At 39.3% G+C, this 20,835-nt stretch overlaps 2 protein-coding genes across 3 annotated transcripts in view; one reads left to right on the top strand and one right to left on the bottom strand.

The window, feature by feature from the left end:
• Positions 1 to 20,835, bottom strand: part of hecw1b (HECT, C2 and WW domain containing E3 ubiquitin protein ligase 1b) — a 295,654-nt gene that overhangs the window by 21,274 nt on the left and 253,545 nt on the right. The gene's annotated exons all lie outside the window — the stretch shown is intronic.
• Positions 18,588 to 20,835, top strand: part of mmp16b (matrix metallopeptidase 16b (membrane-inserted)) — a 47,086-nt gene continuing 44,838 nt past the window's right edge. Inside the window, exon 1 of one of the 2 annotated variants that reach the window (XM_007231100.4) lies at positions 18,588 to 19,066. In XM_007231100.4, coding sequence (XP_007231162.2) covers positions 18,944 to 19,066 — 123 coding nt within the window. In that variant the 5' untranslated portion in view covers positions 18,588 to 18,943. The remainder of the gene's footprint in view (positions 19,067 to 20,835) is intronic. The other variant, XM_007231099.4, reaches the window with a different exon arrangement.

Genomic DNA, 20,835 nt, shown 5'->3' with positions numbered 1-20,835 from the left:
CATGGTGAATTAATGATTAAACTTGGTATTTGGTAAAGAGCTAGCTTACACTGTACATTATCATGATAATTGGTAAATAGTAAGTTCATACATTAAATTATTCAGATATATGATGAATAGCTATCCTATAAATTAAATAAACATGATACTTGATAAATAGCTAGCTTACACAACAAATTAAAATGGTACTTGGTAAATAGTGAGCTTGAACAGATTTTTGCACGTGGCATATCCTTATCTGTTTCACAATGTGGCACTACCACCATCCCCACTGTGCTACAATGAGTTATGTAAGATCTGCTGTCTCAATGTCAAAATACGCTAGCGATAACGTTTCATCAGATACCCTGAAGTTGGTACATGGTGTTAAATATGACCCTGTCTGTTTTGATTACGTGATCACATTGGTGGAGAAGAACATGATGATACACTCTCAAAAACTTGTGATTTGTTACATTGTAGTACACTGTAAGACCGGATAAATTGAGTTTACTTTAAAAAATAGAGGAAACCAGTTGCCTTAAAAAAGTAATGGGTAATGAAAACTTGAGTTAGCATAACTTAAAACATCAAGTTATGAAAACTAAAGGGGAAGTTTTAACTTTTTTTTTAACTCTTTATATTGTAAGACCGGATAAGTTGAGTTTGCTCATTTTTTTTTAAGAATTGGGGAACAAAAACTTGAGTTAGCGTAAATTAAAACATCAAATTATTACAACTGAAGGGGAATTCGATTTATTTGTAAGGTAGCCCAGGGGGAATCACTACACACTGATGGTGAGTGTTAGTCTGAAACTGTTGGACACACTCAGTATGCAAATATATTGTGACAGGAGCCAATGAAAAAGAAGCTGCCAATGGAAACAGACTAAACTCAGTTATTATAAGTTGTTTCAACTCAAAGAGTTTGAATGTATTTGTGCCCACAAATGTTCAACTAACTCAAAATAGTTGAGTATTGTTTAGAAATATCCAATTTTATGTAACACAGACTCAAATCATTTGAGTTCAAACAGCATATGGGTTATTAGTACATACAGTAACTACCATGCTATTAGCATTAGCACTAACATCGCTGTGGTATTAGCATCAATATTGCGTGTTAGCATTGCAATCGTGCTGGCTGCAATGTTTTCTATGCAGTTTTCTATGCAGACTCAACTCAAAACCACCGCTAATGAATATGTATTTTGTGTTTGTTATATATGCATTAAAATGTTATATACACAATTAATGTACAGTCAAAGATAGTTAAATATGAATTGATCTTAATTGGCCTCACCCAGCATAACTACCATGCCATTAGCATCACCATTAGCATTGCTACCATGCTGTTAGCATCGCTACTGTACGTTTAGCATTGCTACCACAACGTTAGCACAGCATTAGCCTCATCCAGCATCTCTATCGGGGTTTTAGCATTGCATGAAAGATTGGCAATATGACACGTTATAGTACGAACTTTGAGTGTATTATTGCGATTATACAACAGTTCCATTATCACTGTTTATGGAAAGATTTTGAGTTAAACAGATTGAGAAAATATGTTTGTTCGCATCTAGTTTTTGTATTTGGTTTGTAAGCGCTGCATTGTTGCTAGGTTACCTGTATGTGGCGGAGTAATACATGGAGAGCTTTGGTTACAGTGCATTACTTGCTGATAATGTCACTCATATAACGCCTCTCAGCCAATCACATTGCAGGGTCGGAACTATATAATTAAAGATGAATTAGGCTTAATAGGTCTTGATAAACACAGCTATCATTCTATTAGCATTGATACTCAGCCATTATCATTGCTACAGTGCCGTTATCATCAGTACTGCATCGTTAGCTTCATTACTGTGGTATTAATAATTAATATTGCTATTTCTTACCCTTACATATAAAATACAATAAAAAAAATTACATATTTTTTCTAGTATGTATATTTTGACAATGTATGGACAAGGCATGATCATATATCAATGCACAGTCACACAATGACCTTCATGTTTCTTCTAAAACCAGCACAGTTTAAGAGGCAGTTTGTCACGCTTTCTAAGAAACGACCTTTAACCGTGACGGCTACCTTCAGCTGTTTACTCCAACACCTCGAGAAAGCTCTCTGAAATCCACATCGCTTTGTCACGCTAATACCATTTGGGCCGCTGATGGCGCACGGCCTGGGACGCGGTAATGGCCGACATTAATTCACAGTAGTTTCATAGCGATCATTACGGCAAACCGAGCCGGACACAAATCTTGATAATGTCTCCGGACAGACTGAACGGGGACACGAGTGAAGCATCTCATACATCTCTGCTCATTTCTACAAGCTGTGATTGCGTTACAGGAAGTAATGCCTGGGCGAATGGTGTTCGGACAGGAAATGAGACGTTGTGATGAGTTCGGAGGAGTGAGTGATTGATAACGCAGATGTGTCATCAGTATATGGCCAGCGTCACGGCTGTGGGTATTCAAGATCAATATGCGGCTCTGCAAAAGAAATAAGAGACCAACATGATGAGTTTCTTTGATTTTACCAAATTTTACTAAAAACCTCTGGAATATAATCAAGAGGAAGATGGATGATCACAAGCCATCAAACCACCAAACTGAACTGCTTGATTTTTTGCATCAGGAGTAAAGCAGCATAAAGTTATCCAAAAGCAGTGTGTAAGACTGGTGGAGGAGAACATGCCAAGATGCATAAAAACTTTAATCAAAAACCAGGGTGAGGAGGGATGAGATGAGGAGGGAATTGGAGATGAGTTGTGGATGAATTAGGAATAACTTGAGGGTTGGGGATGAGTTGGAAATTGTAGATGAGTTAGGAAAGTTGGGAATGAGGTGGGAATTTGGCAGAATTTGGGAATTGGGATTGAGTTAGTGATAAATTGAGGATTCGTTTAGGAGTTGGTGAACTGGTAATTGAAAATTAGGGATATGGAAGTTGAGGATGAGGTGGTAGTGGGAGATGAGTTGGCGGGTTAGGGATGAGTTGGTGATGAGATGGGACATTGGAGATGAAGTGGGGAGTTTAAATTGAGTTGGGGATTGGTTGAGGAGTTAGGGATGAGTTGAAATTGGGAATGAGTTGGTGATAAATTGCGGCGTCTGAGGATTAGTTGGAAATTGGGAATGAGTTGATGATAAATCGAGGCATCTGGGGATTAGTTGGAAATTAGTAATGAGTTGTTGATAAGTTGCGGCGTCTGAGGATTAGTTGGAAATTGGGAATGAGTTGATGATAAGTCGAGGCATCTGGGGATTAGTTGGAAATTGGGAATGAATTGGTGATAAATTGCGGCATCTGAGGATTAGCTGGAAATTGGGAATGAGTTGGTGGTAAATTGCAGCATCTGAGGATTAGCTGGAAATTGGGAATGAGTTGGTGGTAAGTTGCGGCGTCTGAGGATTAGTTGGAAATTGGGAATGAGTTGGTGGTAAGTTGCGGCATCTGAGGATTAGTTGGAAATTGGGAATGAGTTGGTGGTAAGTTGCGGCGTCTGGGGATTAGTTGGAAATTGGGAATGAGTTGGTGATAAGTTGCAGCGTCTGAGGATTAGTTGGAAATTGGGAATGAGTTGGGGATAAATTGCAGCGTCTGAGGATTAGTTGGAAATTGGGAATGAGTTGGTGATAAGTTGCAGCATCTGGGGATTAGTTGGAAATTGGGAATGAGTTGATGATAAATTGCGGCGTCTGAGGATTAGTTGGAAATTGGGAATGAGTTGGTGATAAATTGCGGCGTCTGAGGATTAGTTGGAAATTGGGAATGAGTCGGTGGTAAGTTGCGGCGTCTGAGGATTAGTTGGAAATTGGGAATGAGTTGGGGATAAATTGCAGCGTCTGAGGATTAGTTGGAAATTGGGAATGAGTTGGTGATAAGTTGCAGCATCTGGGGATTAGTTGGAAATTGGGAATGAGTTGATGATAAATTGCGGCGTCTGAGGATTAGTTGGAAATTGGGAATGAGTTGGTGATAAATTGCGGCGTCTGAGGATTAGTTGGAAATTGGGAATGAGTCGGTGGTAAATTGCGGGATCTGAGGATTAGTTGGATATTGGGAATGAGTTGGTGGTAAGTTGCGGCATCTGGGGATTAGTTGGAAATTGGGAATGAGTTGGTGGTAAGTTGCGGCGTCTGGGGATTAGTTGGAAATTGGGAATGAGTTGGTGGTAAGTTGCGGCGTCTGGGGATTAGTTGGAAATTGGGAATGAGTTGTTGGTAAGTTGCGGCGTCTGGGGATTAGTTGGAAATTGGGAATGAGTTGGTGGTAAGTTCCGGCATCTGGGGATTAGTTGGAAATTGGGAATGAGTTGGTGATAAATTGCAGCATCTGGGGATTAGTTGGAAATTGGGAATGAGTTGGTGATAAGTTGGGCAGTTGGGAATGGAATGAGTTGAGGAGTTAGGGATGAGATGAAATTGGGGAATTGGGTTTGAAGCTGTGGAATTGGGAGGCTGGGGTTGATTTGGGGAGTTGACGAGTTGGGAAGCTAAGAAATTTGTTAGGAGTTGAGAGTTGAGGATTTGGGGGATGAGTTGGGGAGTTAGGGATGAGTTGGGAATTTGGGATGATTTGGGGAAAGACCTGTTTATTACTAATACAATTTTTCTTTATGATGAGAAGCAATATTGTAACAAATCAAATGTTGTTACAAATCAAAGAACCCTTTATTGAACCTTTTCTGCTTTGTTTATATTGTGGTTATATTCCGTGTAGTGGAGATGTTAATCAGGGCATGACATCACTGCAGGTGAGCGTGAATAAGGATGTTTTGGCTTTACCTTACTGGAAACAGATATTATAATCAGGAATGCTCCATTGTGGACATGCTGCGGCACGGCGGTGGTTAATGTAGGATATCTGGGCATGGCAGTAAATCACACTATCATATCCCAAACAATTTTCTCACGGTTAATTCTGCATTCTGAGTCACAACAGCTGAACAGATTATAGACTTTGATCTTTTACAGCGGCGTTCAGTTCCTCAGCGACGATGGAGGAGATTAAACTCAAAACATATGTGCTGATTCCTTGAATTGAACAGATTAAAGTGGAAAAAAAGATTATTTTAATCTCATATGTGTGGTGAGTTCCCCCTCCTATGCCCCTTAAGTCCGTGCTCCACTGACCCCCATACCATGCTGATCCAGCACTGGCCTCGGCCTACTCTTAAAACAAATATAACAGGAACTGAAGTCTATTGTTTTGGTGGGAAAATGTTTATATGTTTGTTTGTTGATGATCTTGTTTGTTTAACTGGAACAAAACAGATAAATATTTTTTACATTAGATGGAAACAATTAGGGATGTATAAGGGATGTTATTATACACAGATCTGGGGCAAACAAATATTATTTAATATTCTCCTGTGATACCATATCAACCACTTAGCAACACCATAGCAATGAGGGTAGCACAACAACCTCCCATCAACCATTAAGCAACACCATAGAAACAGCAGGGAAACCATATCAACCACTTAGCAACACCATAGCAATCAGGGTAGCACAACAACCTCCCATCGACCATTAAGCAACACCATAGCAATCAGGGTAGCACAAGAACCTCCTATCAATCACTTAGCAACACCATAGATCCAGCAGGGAAACCATATCAACCACCTAGCAACACCATAGCAATGAGGCTAGCACAACAACCTCCCATCAACCATTAAGCAACACCATAGAACCAGCAGGGAAACCATATCAACCACCTTGTAACACCATGTCAATCAGGATAGCACAACAACCTCCTATCAACCATTTAGCAACACCATAGAACCAGCAGGGAAACCATATCAACCACTTAGCAACACCATAGCATTTAGGGTAGCACAACAACCTCCTATTTAGCAACACCATAGAACAGCAGGGTCACCATATCGACCAATTAGCAACATCTTAGCAATCAGTGTAGCACAACAACCTCCTATTAACCATTTACCAACACCATACAACCAGCAGGAAACCATATCAACCACTTAGCAACATCATAGCAATCAGGGTAGCACAATAACCTCTCTGCCCACCACTTAACCACACCATAGCAATCACAACAACCTCCAATCTACCATTTAGCAACACCATAGCAATCAGGGTAGCACAACAACCTCCGATCAACCATTTAGCAACACCATAGAACCAGCAGGGATTCCATAGCAACTATTTAGCAACACCATAGCAATCACAACAAACTCCTACTAACTACTTAGCAACACCATAGCAATCACAGCAACCTCCTGTCAACCATTTAGCAACACCATAGCAATCAGGGCAGCACAACAATTTCCTATCACCCATAGAGCAACACCATAGGACCAGCAGGGATACCATAGCAACCACTTAGCAACACCATAGCAACCAGGGCAGCACAACAACCTCCTATCAACCATTTTGCAACACCACAGAACCATCAGGGATTTCATAGCAACTACTCAGCAACACCACATAACCAGCAGGGATACCATAGCAACTACTCAGCAGCACCATAGCACCAGCCTGGACACCACTGCAACCCCTTTACCTACATTATACTAAAGCTGACGTAAAGTTTTGAGACGGTTCTGAGACCATTGTGAAAAAGTTAGTATGGAGCACTGTGGTTTTATCTCTCTCCTGAAAAGTTTTGGAGATACATGTTTTTCATTGGACGGCAAAAATAAATGTACTTAGAATATATTTACAAAAGTACTGGGATAAAATTCATTCATTGTTACTTTTGGGCTCAGAGTGGACAAATGGACTAAGGCAATGTTTTATTCTATAAACTACAGACAACATTTTAAACAAATTAAAAATAAAAATATTGTCATGTAGATCATTTATTTGCAGAAAATGAGAAATGGCTGAAATAAGAAAAAAGATGCAGAGCTTTCAGACCCCAAATAATGCAAAGAAAACAAGTTCCTATTCATTCAAGTTCAAGTTTTAAGAGTTCAGAAATGAATATTTGGTGGAATAACCCTGGTTATAACCCCAGTTTTCATGCATCTTGGCATCATGTTCTCCTCCACCAGTCTTACACACTGCTTTTAGATAACTTTATGTCTTTACTCCTGGTGCAAATATTCAGATAAGCTATAGATAAGCTGTGTGTCAGCAATGGGTACAAAGTAAAGTGTGTGTCCTCGGATATTTGAGACATATAGTGTTTCTATTTAAAATAATGTATTAATTGATAATTAATAGTGATTAATACATTATTAATAAACACATTAATAACCACAGGATACTTATGCATTCAGTGTTTGTAGATGTGTTTGTATTTAAGCCAAAAGATGAGTAGATGGATGGATGGATGGATAAATAGACCAATGGATGGATGACTGGAAAGATAAGCAAATAAGGCAAGAAGATCACAAAGGATAATAAGATTATACTTGACCTCCTTAAGATCCTTGTTTACCAAAGAACAACAAAGCACCCCCCCAAACAAACCATTCCCCCCCCATTTACTCCGCCCACAAACCCACCCACACACACACAGACTGCAGGGGTCAAGAGCAGGTTCAAGAGTACCATCTGGACGCACTAAATTATTCACCGTCTCGTCCCGAACTGTTATGTTATCGTATTTTTGGATCACAATAACACTATCCACAAAAGCCTAAACAACACTTTCTCACTGCGTCAGGAACTCCAAGAAACCGCCCGGCTCTTTGTGCATTAGCGGCGCTTTAGCGTTAGCGCTCGGCTCCTCCGTCAGATGAGGATTGGAAGTAATTAAGTTGTTTATTGATGCAGAAGGAATGATGTGGTGCTCCGCGGCGCGGGAGGTGTCTCAGACACAAGCGCTCGGCTTTGATCTCGCATGACGGAGTCCAGCTGGACAGCGAAGACGCCGTCCAATAAAGCACAAAAGAAGACCTGAGGGGTTCGGCCTGGACGCGGAAAAACGGCGCTCAGATGTGTAGAAGTGAACGTGCTTGGATATGGATATTGGATAAAATGAAGATGAATGAGCTTTCATTTTATCTTTATCTTAAATGTTATTTATATACTGTATATGCAGTTATATCTTAAAGGAGAACTCCAGTGTAAAATGGACTGTGGGTGTAGTTAAACATGATAAAAAGTACTAACCTTTGTCTCCTACAGATTTCTGAGATACAGTCATTTTGTGCTTTTTGCCCAGCACTCTATACACTTTTTACACCGTTATCCAGCTCAAAGTAGCTCCACACCTCCTTGCTAGAATCCGGAGAGCCCTGATATTTAAAACAAGGCATTTATAACTTAAAAAGTGCTTAATAAAAAACACTGTTTACATCCTACTACTACGCTACTAGCTTCAGCTCCGAGCGCCGCCATCACTGTACTGATAATGACAGACATTAGAATACAAAATTAGAATATTATATAAGACCGATCAGTACTTTTGGCAGTATGGGCAGTGTGCCATGTCCTGCTGGAAAATAAAATCCACCATAAAAAGTTGTCAGCAGAGGGATTTCCTTATGTATTTATTTTTTCTGGGAAAACAAAACTGCACTGACTTTGGGCTTGATAATAAAACACAGTGGATCAACACCAGCAGATGACATGTCTCTCCAAACCATCACTGATTGGTGGAACCTTCACACTAGACCTCGAGGAGTTTGGACTGTGTGTCTCTACACTCTTCCTCCAGACTCTGATTTCTCCCTTCATTTACAAATGACATGTAAAATTTACTGATGATCAGTGATGCTGTTGATGGTGCAGTTTTGTTTTCCCACAAAAATCTTACAGCACTTCATGCTTCCCTCTGCTGATAACCTTTATGGAGATGCAGATTTCATTTTCCAGCAGTACCAATTGGTTTTGGGTTTTCATTGGCTGTAAGCCACAATCATGAACAATGAAAGAAATAAATGCCTAAAATAGATCACTCTGTGTGTTTAATACATCTATATAATATATATGAGTTTCACATTTTGAGCTGAATTACTGAAATAAGGTAACTTTTCAATGATATTCATTTTTTTTTGAGATGCACCTGTTTGTGCAGGAGATCCTGAGGCCACATGTGTTGCCTCTCTCATGGCAGGGCTTCTAAATGGCACTTTTTTCAGCCTAATTATGCTCATGCACACAAAGCAAGAGTTTCCACCAGATTGCAACACTTCTTTGGCCTGTAAGTTGCCAGATTTATCGCAAATCAAGTACTTATGGGAGCTACATCTGTGGCTTAAGCTCATCTTGTATCCAGAGGTGCTAGATGTGCTCTTAACTGGAGCCTACTTTCAATTACAGTACAGTTTTCCCCAATAAACATACCCTTTCACTTTAATATCGCAGTCACTTACATACATCATTATTATTATATTCATACATATAAATATTCACTCTATTTTAACATATTTTAGTGCATTATTTTTGGTCAATGCGTGTATTCAGTTTGTCCACATCTACAGTAATAGGAGAAAACAGCAAAGGCCTTCAGATTGCACAGGGGGGTCTTCAGTCTCATTATGGATCAAACATTAAACTGCGTGTGTCCGATTGTTTCTGTAGCAATTAGAGACAGCATAGCACAGCCGCAGCATTCACTGTGTAGCTGTGTTCTCCTACAGCGCAGGCCCAGCGTTATCCAGATCTGGGGTCGTAAGCCTGTTTGCGGACTCAGGGCCGGCACAAAGGGGAAATAATTAGTCTTAATTAAGCAGAGGAAGAAGAATGTAACCTTCCTCAGCAGCTGTTCTTCTTAAGGCCATTCACAGATAACAAGCTGGATGTGCCTCTAAAAGTGCAGAGCATGCAGTATGTATTTATTCTACATGACAGAGAGGCTGATGAAGTGAAATGTACTGGAAAGAAACAACGATCTCACAGGCAGTGTGCTTGATTGAATTTTGATACACTGTGAACCTATTCAACTCATTATCATGAACTTGTTTTAACGAGCATGATCCGAGTATATTATATGTATATGTAAATATTTATATAAAGTAATAATAATTGCAAACAAATAATAAAATACGACTTTGTATATGTATGTATGTATGAATGTATGGTATGCATATAACTAGATGTTTTAGGAACAAGCTCTTTCAAACAAAAGTTCTTTCAGTCACTCAATTTAGCAATATAAATAAATAATTAATTTAGTCAATCAGTCACTCCACCTATTAGTCGGTCAATCGGTTGGCTGGTTATTTAGTCAGATGGTCAGTCAAACAAACAAACAATCAACCAGTCAGTCAGTGAATCAGTAAATCAACCAGTCAGCTAATGAATCAGTAAATCAATCAGTCAGCCAACCAGCCAGGCAGTCAGACAGCCAATTAGACAATCTATAAGCCAATCAGTTAAGTCCAATGTATGTTTTTCCTCTATCTGAATCCCTCTTAATTATCACAGTTTATCCGTGATGGTGTGAACATGATGCAAAGGTATAAAAAAGCCTTTAGTCAGTCATTTAGTCAGTGAGTCAGTCAAATAATCAGTTAACCAGTGATTCAGTCAGCCAGTGAGTCAACCAATTAGTTAACCAGTCAGTGAGTCTATGAGCCAATTAGCCAGTCAGTCATTTGGTCAGACAGCCAATCATTTAGTCAGTCAACCAGTCAATGAGCCAATCAGTCAGAAAGTTTTTTGGTGATCAATCAATCAATCAATCAATCAATCAATCAATAAGTCAATCACTTAACCAGTCATTTAGTCAGTCAGCCAATCAATCATATAGTCAAATAGTCAACCAGACAGTCACTCTTTCAGTTAATCAGTCAGCCAGCCATCAATGAGCCAGACAGTCATTTGGTCAAACAATTTGTCAGTCAATCAATCAATTAGTCAACCAGTCATTTAGTCAGCCAGCCAGTCATTTAGTCATTCAGCTAGTCATTTAGTCAGTGAGCTAGTCATTTGGTCAGTGACAAGACATTTAATCAGTAAGTCAGTCCGTCAGTCAATAAACTAGACAGTCAATGAGTCAATTAGCCAGGCAGTCTGTTGGTCAGACACTCAATCAATCAACCAGTCATTTAGACAGTCATCTAGACATTTATTCAGTCAGTCAATCAACCAGACAGTCACTCTTTCAGTAAGTCAGCCAGTCAGCTGTCAATGAACCAGACAGTCATTTGGTCAGACAGTTTGCCACTCAATCAATCAATTAGTCAATCAGTCAACCAGTCATTCAGTCACTCAGCCAGCCAGTCATTTAGTCAGTCGGCCACAAAGTCAGTCAGTCAGCTGTCAATGAGCCAATTAGCCAGACAGTCAGTTGGTCAGGCAGTCTGCCAATCAGTCAATCAATTAGTCAATTAACCAGTTAATCAGTCTGTCAGTCCTCCCTACAATGGTACATAAATTCACAGACCTTTAAAAAGGCTTTTTACAGCATGTAGAAGTTCTTTAAACTGCAGCAAAGCCTTTGATCTCCATAATCTCCTGTATAATTTATTCAGTCTCTCTACAGTTATTTAGGGACACAAACATGGTTCTGTTTGTGCTGAATTTGGCAGCGTTATTTCTGAGAGGAACGTTCTGCATTCTTGTTCTCTTCTCTTCACAGTGTGTTACAGGAGCAATGTTACTCAACAGGCCCAGCAGATCGCCACCAGCCAGAACGCACTTGTCAGAGCACGCATGTCACCATGGCTTCATCCGGGTTAAACAGTAAATACCTCGGTGTCTGAGCGCAGGGGGTGAAGTAAAGCTTGAGAAATCAGAGTGGAGTTTTCCATTGCAGCTCAGCTCTCAGCAGCCTGCAGTAAACCTCTAATATCACCTGACCACCAGAAACTGCATCTCAGAGTTACATTTTCTCATTTATAAACCATTATCAGAATACTGGACCTATTGCCTCAATAGAATGATGAGATTTTTCATTCTTCTGATCCTTTATTATATTTATAAAAAATTAGTCTACACAGGATTAAAACATTGATTAAAACATGGTTGATGTAGAGTTGCAGATATGTTGAGTTGTTTATATTATGATAGATAGAAATCTAGTCTGCAACATATCACAACTCTGTGTGTATATGTGTATGTGCGATGTAGGACACAAGCAAATAAATAAATAAATAAATAAAGCCCAGTAACTGTAATTGGTCCCTTTGCCAATACACCATTGATCTAGATGTGTGTGTGTGTGTCTAAGACGCTAAGATTAAAATAGATGTCTACACAACATATCATGCAGTACTCATACACTAGAAATTATAATACTATATAATATTATACTAGTAAAATACTTTATTACATGTATATTTTGTTTACAAATGTTACCAAAACTTTAAGCAAATAATAATGTTTGTAGAAATTAAATCCCTCTAAAGAGAAAACATCAGAAAACAAAATTTTTTAATTTTGATTCAATCAACCAACCAACCTACCAATCAATAAACCAACTGGAAACCAAGCTAAAACCAGCCTACCAATTAATAAACCAACTGGAAACCAAACTAAAAACCAACCTACCAATCAATAAACCAACTGGAAACCAAGCTAAAAACCAACCTACCAATCAATAAACCAACTGGAAACCAAGCTAAAAACCAACCTACCAATCAATAAACCAACTGGAAACCAAGTTAGAAACCAACCTACCAATCAATAAACCAACTGAAAACCAAGCTACAAAACAACCTACTAATCAATAAAACAATTGGAAACCAACCTACCTATCAACCAACCAAGCGCCCAACCAACTTAGAAACCCAAAAAACAACCTATAAATCAACCCACCAGAATCCAAGCTAGAACACAACCAATCAACCAAATAAAGCAACTTAGTAACCAACCAGAAACCAACTAATCAGCCAATTATTTATCTATTGACCCAATGAACAACGTACCAACCAACCAGACACCAAGCTAGAAACCAACTGACCAATCAATAAACCAACTGGATCAAACATATCAATCAACCACCCAACCAAGCAGCCCAATCAAAAACAAAACTACACAACCAAGCATAAATGTTGCTAAAACCATAGACTGTATATAAAGATGGACGCCGTGTCGCCGTTCCCATTCATTCAATGAAAATGAAGCCAAAATCTTCCGCCATTTTGGCGATTCTGAGACCAGAGTCTGCGCAGTAGAGACCAGAGGAGGGAGAAAGACTGTGGAGAGACCGCCTACTCATTTAAATAACCCCGCCCCTGAGGGCTGCAGAGCGGTCACAGACTGCAGAGCGGAGCGGAGCGGAGCTGACGGTCTGTTATTGGTCCCGCCCATAAGCAGCCCTTTTATAATAACCACACCTGTTTTGAATAGGGCTGAATAACGTTTTAAAAAACGAACTCTGTGAGAATATACAAATTTGACAATATAAGCAGAGGTTACACTAGCTGCTGCATTTAAATAATGGAGGTAGAATTACAGTATATTAGAAAAAAACGTGATTAAAAGTTGTCTGTTTTGCCATTGAAACCTATGGGGGTGGGTGGGGTTACACAGCTTTCTGCAGCCGAACAGCAGGGGGCGCCCGACCTGTGGTGGCTTCACTTTTGAGAGACGATGCTCTGTCCAGCTATCTACAGTCTATGGCTAAAACCAACTAACCAACCATCCAGTCTATAAACCAGCCAACTTTCTCAACCAGCCAACCAGTAACCCAGGAACCAAGCTTTAAACCAACCAACTGCCCAAATAATAAACCAAATAACCAACCTATAAATCAACCCATTAGAATCCAAGCTTAAAACCAACCAACAAACAAATGAACCAACTTAGCAACCAACAAACCAGAAACCAACGAATCAACCAATTATTTATCTATTGACCCAGTGAAACAACCAACCAACCAACCAGCCAACCAGACACCAAGCTAGAAACCAACCAACCAATCAATAAACCAACTAGATCCAACCTATCAATCAACCAAACGACTGCCCAACCAGCCAACCAGAAACCAACTTAGAATCCAGCTTAGAAAACAATCAACCAATCAAATAAACCAACTTTGCAACCAACCAACCAGAAACCAACTAAATAACCAAAAATGATACCCAGAGACCCAATGAAACAACCAACTGACAAACCCAACAACAAGTCAATCAATCAATTAGTAATACAAAAGAAAAATCTACCAGAAAGGTAGATGTTTTTTATTAGTCTGTGGAGTGTAATAATTAAATGAATAAATAAACCCAAATAAAATTACCATTTTAAAATGGGACACTGTGAAGCTACTTGTATATGCATGCGTGTGTACAAACAGTGGGTCTGTATAATGACCAAACAATCAAGTAAACACAGATAAATAAATGAGTCAATAGTAGAACGAGCCCCCGGGTCATGGTGCCGTTGTTGTAAATTGGGCCGTTGTTTAGTCCAGCGCTGGCGGCTGGGACAGAGGAGCGTGCTGATAATTGGCTGGCTGGCGCCCCAGTGTTCGCTGTATCTCTCAGCTGATATCTAAATTTTACTGTGTGTTACACACTCCTGTCGCGAGCTGTGTGAAAACATAAACCTTGAGCTGGTTTCCAGTTGAGCGTTATTAATCCCAGCCCTGCCGCAGGCCTCCGCAGCCACGCTCTTCATCTGCCCTGCTTAATGTGTGAAGCAGATTAATTCCTGTTCTCATGAATGAGCTGGGGAAGAGCGCGTGCTGTAATTGATTGGCCCTTCCCTGCTGTAATTGGTATTGCTGGTGTAGGTTTAATCCATAATGAGGGGCAGCTAAAGCTGTGATGATACACTAACACTTCCTGCTCTGAAAACACTCAGCATAAATCCACCCGACACACACACACAGAGAAAACAGAGTCATAACGTTCAAAACACGGATTAGATCTGCCTTTTCTGACCTAGGTTTCATTTATTTCCTTCTGTTTCTCTGATTACTTTATTATTATCATCTGTTTACCATGTTCTTTAATGATCAAGACCCCACAGGATAGATCAACACAGAGCGGTTATTATTATTTGGGTGGTGGCTCAGCACTGCAGTGATACTTGGAATAGTCCAACAAGAGCGTCTTGTGAACACAGCATTTAGAAGCAATGTTTCAAGACATTAAAATCCTCTAAAGAGAAATCTTTCAATCAACCAACCAGTGAATCAGAAATCAAATTAGAACGCAACCAAATACCAAATTAGTACCAACCAACCAGCACCAAAGCAAGAAACTATCCATTCAACCAGCATTAAAGCTAGAAACCCATCAATCAACCAATTAGAAACTAACTAACCTACCATTAAACCAACTATCCTACCTAGAAACTATCCATCACCACCAATCAACCAACTACACAACCTACCAATGAACCAATTAACCAACCTACCAACCAACCAGCACCAAAGTTAGAAACCAACCTCCCAATCAATAACTAACCAACCACCCAAGCAAACAGTCAAATTAAAGATCTAACCACTAAGCAACCGACCAACCAACCAGCCCCAAAGCTAGAAACCAACCAACCTACCCATCAACCAACTAATCAACCTACCAACCAACCAGCACCGCCAATCAATCAACAAACCAACCTACCAAACAACTAACACCAAAGCTAGAAACAAACCAACCTACCAATCCACCAAGCAGCACCACCAATCAACCAACTAACCAACCTGCCAAACAACTAGCACCAAAGCTATATACCAGCCAACCTACCAATCAAAAAACCCACCAACCAAACAGCACCAAAGCTAAAAAAAACAACCTCCCAAACAATAAACCAACCAAGCAACCAACCACCCACCAAGCAAATGGCCCAATCAAACATCCAACCAACTATCCAACCTACTAACCAACCAACCAAAACCAAAGCTAGAAACCAACCAATCAATCAATCAATCAAGCAACCAACCAACCAGCACCACCAATCATCCAACAAACCAACCAACCAGCACTAAAGCTAGAAACCAACCAACCTACCAGTCAACCAACTAACCAACCTCCCAATCAATTAACCAACCAACCAACGGATCAACCAACCAGTGTTTAAAAACTTCAGCAGCACCGCTGTATCTAATCCACTCACTGTACCATCAGCACAACACACAATAACACCTCATACACCACCACCATGCTAATCAGTGCTAATCCAAGCAGTGCTGAAAATAATAATTAACCACCACCCAAATAATAATAATAATAATAATAATAATAATAATAATAATAATAATAATAATAATAATAATAATAATAATAATAACAGCTGCTCTGTGGTGGTTTTCTATTCTGTGGGGTTCTAAGTATAGAAGAACAGGGTGAAAGGAAGATAATAATAAGGTATACAGAGAAACAGATACAGAACTAAAGTCAGTGATTATTATAGAACCACGCCTTGTTGAAAAATGGATAATGGATGTAGAAACAAGAAGGTGGTCATAATGTTATGTATCAGAATGGTTATAGCTGACCCATTCTAAGCATATCATTCTGACCTGTACTTGAAAATAGGTCAGTCATCCTTGACTGTGAAAAGAAGCTGGGGCAATTTGCTGTTCATTTACAAGGCCATTTCACAAACACCCGACACACACACACACACACATTACTCTTGACACCTTGTGCCCAAGGCCAGCTTACTCAAAATAATATTATCTCTCTTGTTCCACAAAGAACACAGATCCACTGCTCCACAGCTCAATGCTGGAGGAGGGCTTTATACCCCTCTAACCTGCCATTAGGCTCAGGTTTACCTAGTCCTATTCTATTGGCAATAATTCTCTACTAAAAAGGACTACTCAAGCTGTGTGTGTTTGTGCATTTGCATGTCTGTGTCAGCAATGGTTGCTGTAATTTACTGTAAAGTAGCTGAATAAACAGTACCACTTTAAAATAAGAATACCTTTATAAAGGGTTTATAAATGGTTTACAATTAGATTCACTATTTGGCAAACAACAGGTCATTGTTCCCCTTTCTACGTATATGTTATAACTGATTATTAATTATTTTTAAGGTATTTACAACCTAATTAGTAACCATTAATAAACTGATTGTAAGCTATGTATAAACCCTTTATGAAGGTTGTCTTATTTTAAAGTGGTACCGAATAAACAAACTCATTAGAAGAGGTGTCCACAAACATTTGGCCATATAGTGCATTTCATCAGCTCACCCTCCTACACTTACAGTGAAACAGCATCATCTAGTGATGGTAAATATGGTTGCAGCAGTTGATCTGATATGATTGGGGGTTACTGGTCCACATACTAGTGGATCTCAAAAGATTAGAATATCATTGAAAAGTTACTTTATTTCAGTAATTCAGTTGTGAAAATGTGAAACTCATATATTATATAGATGTATTTGTTAAACACAGATTGATCTATTTTAAGCCTTTATTTCTTTTATTGTTGATGATTATAAGTGTGAAAGAGAAATGTGTTGGTGTAGTGTGTGTGTGTATATAAGAGAGAAATTGTGTGTGTGTGTGTATGAGTGTGAGAGAGAGATATTGTATGTGTAGGTTGTGTATAAGTATTAGAAATAGTGTGTTAATGTGTAGTGTGTGTGTATATGACTGTTATAGAGAAATGGTGTGTGTGTGAGTGTGCATTAGTGTGAGAGAGAAACTGTGTGTGTGTAGTTTGTGTTGAAGAGGAATGGTGTGTGTGTGAGAGAGAGAAACTCTGTGTGTGTAGTTTGTGTTAAAGAGGAATGGTGTGTGTGTGTATGAGTGTGCATTAGTGTGAGAGAAACTGTGTGTGTGTAGTTTGTGTTAAAGAGGAATGGTGTGTGTGTAAGTGTGCATTAGTGTGAGAGAAACTGTGTGTGTTATGTAGTATAAGTGTTAAAGAGAAATTGTGTTTTCTGTTTAAGTATCAGTATGAGAGAGAAATAGTGTGTATGTGTGTGTGTGTGTGTGTGTGTGTATGAGTGTTAAAAAGAAATAGTGTGTGTGTAGAGTGTATTGGTGTGAGAGACAAATATTGTGTGTGTGTGTGTTAAAGAGAAATAGTGTGTATGTATGTGTGTGTGTGTGTGTATGAGTGTTAAAGAGAAATAGTGTGTGTGTGTTTGTGTGTGTATGAGTGTTAAAGAGAAATAGTGTGTATGTGTGTGTGTGTGTGTGTGTGTGTGTATGAGTGTTAAAGAGAAATAGTGTGTGTGTGTTTGTGTGTGTATGAGTGTTAAAGAGAAATAGTGTGTGTGTGTTTGTGTGTGTATGAGTGTTAAAGAGAAATAGTGTGTATGTGTGTGTGTGTGTGTGTGTGTGTATGAGTGTTAAAGAGAAATAGTGTGTGTGTGTTTGTGTGTGTATGAATATTAGTGTGAGAGAGATATGCTCATCATGTATGTAGCGTGTGTATCTGAGTGTTAAAAAGAAATTGCGTGTGTTTAGTGTGTGATTATCAGTATGAGAGAGAAATAGTATGTGTGTATGTGTAGTGTGTGTGAATATATGAGTGTTAAAGAGAAATGTTGTGTGTGTGTGTGTGTTAGTGTGTAATAATGTGAGAGAGAAATGGTGTGTGTGATGAGTGTGTATTAGTGTGAGACAGAAATTGTAATTTGTGTTAGTGTGTATTAATGTGAGAGAGAAATGGTGTGTGTGTATGAGTGTGTGTGTGAGTGTTAAAAATAAATGGTGTGTGTGTATGAGTGTGTGTTAGTGCGTATATGTGTGTGTGTTATTTATGAATTGACAGATTGAGAATGGAAGCGGCCTCGTGGAGAATCGTCGTGGCGCATGCGCAGAGCCCGCAGTGAGCTGCTGCTGCTGCTGCTGTTGCTGATGCTGCTGGTGATGGTGCTGCTGCCGCTGGCCGAGGTGCTGCTGCCCCGCTGACCGTAAAAGACGGACGAAATGTGGGGAGGCGGCGGCGCGGCTCACGATCCCTTCATGGAATGTGGATGAGCAGAAGTCGTGGGACGCGGGGAGAAGATTAAACGGCTGTTTTTGCGCGGAAATGCGGGGAAACGAGGCTTTCTGACGGAGAGGAAAAACCCAAGGGGCCCTTGATTTGAGGTGGAGCGACCGTTGGAGAAAGACCGTTGGAAAAAAACAGCCGTTACAGTTTAAATAAAAAATAAAATAAAATTCAAAAATTCGAAAAGCATGAACGCGCCGTTCTTCCCGCGGGGGCCGAGGCTGGAGCTCGCGCACACGGCGCTGGTGTGGGTGTGTGTGTCGCTGTGTGTCGTGTGTTCGGCGGTGGGAGAAGATGATTTTAGTGTGGAGGTAAGAAGACTGGCCGGCCCTCAGCGACCACCATTCTCCTTCTGCCGTGTTTTTTTGTCCTATAGGCAGCGTTAAGCTGCAGCGCTTGGCGCAGCTGTATGGCGCAAAAACGATCTACACAAAGAACAGAACGTTATGTGAACGTTTAGCGACGTTTTATAAAAGACTGCAGGAAGGTTAGCTTGCAAAGCTATATAAATGATGTTCCACGAACGTTCTGAAAACGTGTGACATAATAATAGAGCTTTTGCATCACACACTGCACATAACGTTCTCATCTAACGTTATGAAAACGTTAAAATTAGCTAACATTATCAAAACAAGTGATGCTATCAGAACGTAAACAAAATACGTTAAATAAAAAAGAAACAAAGACGTGTCAGAAACATCTTGAGACATCTTGATTACATTATGGTAATTGTAACGTTCAGGAAACGTTCTACTAACTGACACTGTTTTCTAAATAGACAACAGAGATGAGATAAAAGCTGTATGTTTGGTTATGGGAAACTCTGATTTTAGAAACCAACTATAGCAAATCTAATCTAGGATCTAGAAACCCAGTCTGATTAGTCATATTATCAAAAATACAAACTGTAAATGTAATTTAGTCTGCTCATATGTAACAGTGCTAATCTGAGGTAGAAAATAATGTAAAAATGAGGTGTTTTTTTTAGGTGTTTTAACCTAGATTGAGACCAGAGATAAAAGATGTCTCTCAGACTGTTTTGACTAGAAAATCAGATACAGATCAGATTTCAGATAAATACTATAAGTTATTTGCTAGTAATAATATAAAATCTACAGATCTAGAAACCATTATGACTAGTCATATTACCAGGTTGACTAATTCTAAAATTAATTCTGACTATTCTTATTTTACAGTGCTAATTTTAGGTACAAAACAAAACAAAGATAGCGGTTTTACCCAAACTGACAACATATTTACTAGATATTAAAGGATAAAAAAACAAAAACATTTTAACCTACATTCTCATATTTTTCTGACTAGTAGAAAATCAGATACTGACTATAGATTAATGGCTAGTAACAATATCAGATCTACAGATCTAGAAAGCCATTCTGGCTTGATGGGGTGGGCGATATGGCCCTGAAATAGTATCGCAATATTTCATGGTATTTTTGCTATAACATGGTATTTTGGTGATAAGACAAAACACCTAATTAGTATTATTTTTTTTATAATTCCGACGATTAAAAGTGTTGATGCTAATGCTACTTCCTCGTATTTTCAAAGGCAAATGAAAGTAATTGTGTAATGGATGCCTTCATTATCATAAAATACTAATACATACAAAACCCCTCAGGCTCCACTGCTGCTTTGCAGAAGAACTGAAGCAGATACTCCAGCGGCTGTAATCTCTTTATACGCGTCTATCTCTGATGGATGTTGACAGGTTTCTGATGTGATGGGTGTGTCCTTTCTGATTTCTATAGTGATCTTCTTGCATGGATGAGTGGAATAGTTGGATAGTGGAATTGTCAGGATGTTTCAGGATGTCCCCTTACCTCAAAATTCCTATCTTCTCAACTCATCATATCACAAGTATAGGATGGAGCACCATCAATCAGAGCACGTTCATCATTCTGGAGAACACAGTTAGCTAGTTAGTTCCACTTCTACACAGCTCACTGCTCGGAAGCTTTGTACTCTTATATATTTTATTCTATTCTATTCTATTTTATTCTGTTTTAGACTATTATTTTCTGTTCTCTTAGTCTCTTGGCAAATTTGCTGCTAATAATAG

Source organism: Astyanax mexicanus, chromosome 4 (assembly GCF_023375975.1).
Source record: "Astyanax mexicanus isolate ESR-SI-001 chromosome 4, AstMex3_surface, whole genome shotgun sequence".
In the NCBI taxonomy this organism is placed as follows: Eukaryota; Metazoa; Chordata; class Actinopteri; order Characiformes; family Acestrorhamphidae; genus Astyanax; species Astyanax mexicanus.
This window is presented reverse-complemented; position numbering and strand designations above follow the sequence as displayed.